At 31.6% G+C, this 5,202-nt stretch overlaps 2 protein-coding genes across 2 annotated transcripts; both read left to right on the forward strand.

The window, feature by feature from the left end:
• Window positions 1-892: 892 nt before the first annotated feature.
• On the forward strand, window positions 893-1,657 carry LOC127082587 (uncharacterized). Its single transcript, XM_051022819.1, has 2 exons — window positions 893-986; window positions 1,206-1,657. Exons 1-2 carry the CDS (start codon window positions 893-895, stop codon window positions 1,655-1,657), a joined length of 546 nt encoding a protein of 181 aa, XP_050878776.1.
• Window positions 1,658-2,563: 906 nt separating this feature from the next.
• Window positions 2,564-3,904, forward strand: LOC127083632 (aquaporin TIP2-1). The gene is made up of 3 exons (XM_051023952.1): window positions 2,564-2,703; window positions 2,995-3,245; window positions 3,322-3,904. The coding sequence occupies exons 1-3, from the start codon at window positions 2,577-2,579 to the stop codon at window positions 3,691-3,693; spliced, it is 750 nt and encodes a 249-aa protein (XP_050879909.1). The 5' UTR covers window positions 2,564-2,576; the 3' UTR covers window positions 3,694-3,904.
• The last annotated feature ends 1,298 nt before the right edge of the window (window positions 3,905-5,202 follow it).

Here is a 5,202-nt window from a genome sequence, read left to right on the forward strand (position 1 = left end):
AAGAAAAAATATTTCAATGATTTGTACTCCTCTCTAACAGGTAAATTTTCCATTTATCGACATATTTAAAGACATGTCTAATTTCAATAATGTCGACTGCAAAATATTTAAAACTGTATATATTTCACCATGCCCTTTTAATTTTATATTTCATCATCATTTATTGCCTGATGGATTGCTTCATATATTCTTATATACAATTGTGTATAAACTACTTACTTAATATTTTGTCACTACAACTATAATTGTAGGAGAACAGAAACACATTTATGCTGAAACCATTGAAGTTGTAGAAAGACAAAATGGTGGAGTGTTTTTTTTATATGGCTATGGTAGAACAGGTAAAACCTTTATGTGGAACACTTTGGCAGCATCAGTTCGTTCTAAAAAAAATTGTCTTGCCTGTTGCCTCGAGTGGGACTGTAAGTTTGTTGTTACCAGGTGGAAGAACAACTCATTCTATGTTTAAGATTATTGTCCCTACATTAGAATCTTTGATTTGCAACATAGACAAAAAGGAAGATCTTGCTGAGCTTTTAAAGTTGACAAATCCTATTATATGGGATGAGGCACCAATGGCAAACAAGTTTTGCTTTGAGGCTCTTGATAAATTTTTGAAAGACATTATTAGTGAAATCCCTCAAACTTCTAAGAAACTGTTTTGAGGCAAAGTAGTGGTTTTTGGTGGTGACTTTAGACAAATTCTACTTGTCGTCCCAAGAGGTAGTAGATCTGATATTATTCATACAAGAATCAATGCTTCTTACATTTGGGATGATTGTAGAGTCCTCAAGCTTATAAAAAACATGCGCCTTCAAAGTGGTACAAGTACTTCTAACAAAGAGGAAGTGCACCTTTTTCAAAGTGGATATTGAAAATTGGAGATGGTAAAATGAATGAGCCTAACGATGGTTATGTTGACCTTTCAATACCTGAAGAGTTTCTAATTGATAACTTTTCACATCCTATTGAGGCTATTATTGAGAGTATCTATCTCAATCTCATTCATAAATATCATGATCCAAATTATCTATAAAGTTGTGCTATATTAGCTTCAACTATTGAGGTTGTAGATGTCATTAATTAATACATCACAAATCTTCTATCGGGTACTAAACATGTTGTTTCCTTATTTAATTTATAATACTTCATTGTACTTTGCATTAATTTTGTTTTTACTTTCCTATGTTGTTTAAATTTTATAGGAGACGAAAATGAATACTTTAGTAGTGATTCTATTGATAGATCTGCAGCTACAGATTTTGATGCTTTTGAGCACTTGACTCCTGAATTTCTTAATGCTCTTAAAACTTCTGGTTTGCCAAATCATTCAATCAAGTTGAAGATCAGTGTCACTATTATGTTGATGCGGAACTTAGATCAATCTAAAGGCTTATGCAATGGTACAAGATTAACTGTAACAATGTTTGCTAATCATGTCATTGAGGCTAAGATCATTTCAGAAAAGAATTTAGGTAACATCATTTATATTTCTAAAATGTCTTTGTCCCCTTCACAATCACCATGGTCATTCAAATTGGTGAGAAGACAATTCTTCATTATTGTTTCTTTTGCTATGACAATTAACAAATCTCAAGGACAATCTTTAGACAATGTTGGTTTATACCTTCCAAATGATGTTTTTAGTCATAATTAATTGTATCTTGCAATGTCTAGAATTAAGACTAAAGAAAGTCTTAAAATATTGATTCAAGACAAAAACAAAATTACAACTTCAACTACCATTTCAAAGAGATTTTTCACAATATTTAATAGGTATAACATGTTAATTCTTCTATATCATATTTTTTTCTATGTAAATTTTGGTTGTTTATTTATTTGGGTCTGCAATACATGTTGATTTTGCACTATTTTTGTATCATAATTTTATCATATATTTAAAACAGAAGAATTGTTTTTCTTAAATGCAATGCTATTGTTTTGGCTATAAATTTTTATTTCATTTTTCTTATTTATACTTTCTATATTCATTTGAGCATTTTATAAACTAAATCATATTTACTAATCTCTATACTAAGTAGTTATTTTCACCCCGTGCTCCCCGCACGGGTATTTTATTAGTTTCCGCTCTCGGGTATTTTACTAGTTTATTTAGTAACCTTATTTTAAACTAATTACAGGGCAGAGCCATCTACAAGACTATAGAGCCAATACATAAATACAAGTCCAAAATTTGTGATATTTTTTCACTTCATGCATTGCACGTAGCAATTCTCTCGCGTACGCACAGCACGTCGGCATTTGCGTCCGTATGTTTGACTATTTTCTGTCTTATACAAATGTTCTTTGATAAAATTTATTAAAAAATAATAGTTACATTTTAAACCTGGTTCATACGTTTGAAACATATCAGCATATAAAAAATTCTCAAGAAAATCTATGCGTATATATTTGTTGGAAGAATTTTAAGCCCCACCATGACCATAATAATTTTAATCAATAATGATATAATAATGCAAGTGCACTACTTAGCAATTTCTAATATATATATATATATACAGCTCATAGTGCTATATTTCTCTTATCATTTCACTCACTAGAAACTTGTGGAGGTCATGGCTCGCATATTATTTGGAAGTTTTGTTGATTCTTTCAGTGTGACCTCCAGGAAGGCGTATATTGCTGAGTTCATCTCAACTTTGATCTTTGTTTATGCTGGTGTTGGTTCAGCCATAGCCTATGGTAATCCTTTTTTTTTTCTGAATTAAACCTAGTCATTAACATATGGCCATGCATGCCATTTTTGGCTAACTATCGCACATGATAAAAAAATTTATCACGGTTAAACTGTTACTAAATAGGGTGTTATAAGATATTACAGTTAAATCGTGGTTGAATAGAGTATCTATTTGTTTTATCATAGTTGAATTTCAGCTGACTTATTACACTGAGCTTAATCTGAGATGACTCTCTATATGTAAGATATGTTATTGAAGAAAATGACTCCTAAATGGTAAACTGAACACTTTGCAGGTAAGTTGACATCAGATGCAGCTCTTGATCCTTCTGGGTTATTAGCTATTGCTATTTGCCATGGTTTTGCTCTATTTGTTGCTGTTTCTGTTGGAGCCAACGTTTCTGGTGGCCATGTAAACCCTGCTGTGACCTTTGGAATGGCTCTTGGAGGACAGATCACAATCGTCAATGGAATCTTCTACTGGATTGCACAGCTTCTTGGCTCCATAGTCGCATGCTTCCTCCTCAAGTTTGCTACAGGTGGCTTGGTAAGTTTGTTTATCATTTTTACTTGCACCACAAGCTTTTGCTATTCCGATAACTATTATGTGTTTTTGTTGTCAGAAAATTCCTGTCCATAGTATTGCATCTGGTGTTGGAGCTAGTGAAGTAGTTGTTACAGAGATTATGATAACATTTGGATTGGTGTACACAGTGTATGCAACAGCAGCTGATCCTAAGAAAGGTTCAATAGGGACAATTGCACCCATTGCTATTGGTTTCATTGTTGGTGCAAATATCTTAGCTGCAGGACCATTCTCTGGTGGATCAATGAATCCAGCACGTTCTTTTGGGCCAGCAGTTGTTAGTGGTGACTACCATAACAACTGGATTTATTGGGTTGGACCCCTTGCTGGTGGTGGTTTGGCTGGTCTCATCTATACCCATCTCTTCAATATTTGTCCCTTAAACGACCATGTAACTTTGGTTAAATGATTTTTTATTTGACTGAGGTTGTTTTCTTGCTTTCATCAGCTTTATCCTCTTGTTTTTGCTTTTAATGTAAAACATTTGGGGACATTATTTGTTTGAAGATATAGAACTATACACCTAAGACTATTTAAGAATCCTATTCTTTGGGATTGTGTTTTTTCCTTAGTGATTGGTGTAGTATTGTTTTGCTTTGCAAATTTGGGTAGTATATTCTTAGGCCATGTGGTGTTGCCAATATATATATATATATATATATATCACTCACTTCATGTAAGGGTGTTGTCAAAATTTCTAACAAATTGGATCACTCCAACCCTAATAAAGGTGGGTAGAGTTTTTATGGGCACCACAATTTCAAGAGAAATTCATAACTTAATGTGACTGATCACTACAAGAAATTGAAGAACCATCAGTTAATTCTAAAATAGTCTTTTTGTTGATTTGGGTTCACACTTTAATTAATTTTAGATATAAATAAATGGTTTGTTTTGTTGCATTAGCTATTAATCTTGAAAAATTATAACTTATTCTTACACCAAAATTGTATTCACTATTCACTGTAGTATATTAAGTAAATATACAATGAACAATATTTTATTATAAAAAAAATTATTATTTTTTTTAATTTTTCGATTAAGAAGGACCGATATAATTTTATGTAATTAATCAATTTTATTAACTTATTAACTAATATTTTATATTTTATTAATCAATTTTATTTTATTATTAAAAAAATATTTTTAATACCTAGGCATTTATTAATCAAGTAATAAACAATATTAACCAACATGTTACACATCATTAACTAACTTTGTCCGTGCACTTGTAATGTACTAGTCATGGTTATTGTTCACGTTCATGTCATTGTTCATGGTCAATGTTTATATTATTGTTCACGTCATTGTTCATTTCACTATTTATTATTCATGTCATTGTTCATCGTATTTGTGAACAGTGAACAAGGTGTAGGTGTAAAAAGTGTTAGAAAATTGATTGTAAATAAAATGGATCGGGACTGGAATCGTGAATGAATTACTTTTCCTATAGTATTTCAAGCACTCTCGAATGTCATATAGTTTTTATGTAGGAATACCTAGGATAATCCATCATTCTCAAGTTTGCACAAGATAGATGAAAACTCGAATGTAGCAAAGAGTGTATGAAATTTATTCTAGAGGATATGCATTTTTGGTATTTTTTTTTGAATTCAGAATGCTCAATTTATAGGTCAAACTGATGTTGTTTCATAAGGGTGTGACCCTTGATGAGACACACACTTTCAGCAACATGTTTTGTTAAATGTTGCACTATTTCGCCTACAACAGCATTTTTCAAAGGTTGCATTATTTCGCCTACAACAACAGTTTTCAAAGGCCGTACTATTTCGCATTCTGCAACACTTCACAAATTGTTGCCTATTTTTGAATTCAAAATACAAACTGCATACTGCAATACTTCACAAGTGTTTCATATTTCTGAATTCAAAAATTAACCTTCAGTTGCATATTTTCT

Source organism: Lathyrus oleraceus, chromosome 5 (assembly GCF_024323335.1).
Source record: "Lathyrus oleraceus cultivar Zhongwan6 chromosome 5, CAAS_Psat_ZW6_1.0, whole genome shotgun sequence".
NCBI lineage: Eukaryota > Viridiplantae > Streptophyta > Magnoliopsida > Fabales > Fabaceae > Lathyrus > Lathyrus oleraceus.

Bases quoted from the DNA above. Each gene is read 5' to 3' on its own strand.
- LOC127083632 (XM_051023952.1), top strand. From the start codon at position 2,577: ATGGCTCGCATATTATTTGGAAGTTTTGTTGATTCTTTCAGTGTGACC. The intron at 2,704-2,994 runs GTAATCCTTTTT...AACACTTTGCAG, and splicing joins TGGTTCAGCCATAGCCTATG to GTAAGTTGACATCAGATGCA. The intron at 3,246-3,321 runs GTAAGTTTGTTT...TTTTGTTGTCAG, and splicing joins AGTTTGCTACAGGTGGCTTG to AAAATTCCTGTCCATAGTAT.
- LOC127082587 (XM_051022819.1), top strand. From the start codon at position 893: ATGAATGAGCCTAACGATGGTTATGTTGACCTTTCAATACCTGAAGAG. The intron at 987-1,205 runs GTATCTATCTCA...TAAATTTTATAG, and splicing joins TATTGAGGCTATTATTGAGA to GAGACGAAAATGAATACTTT.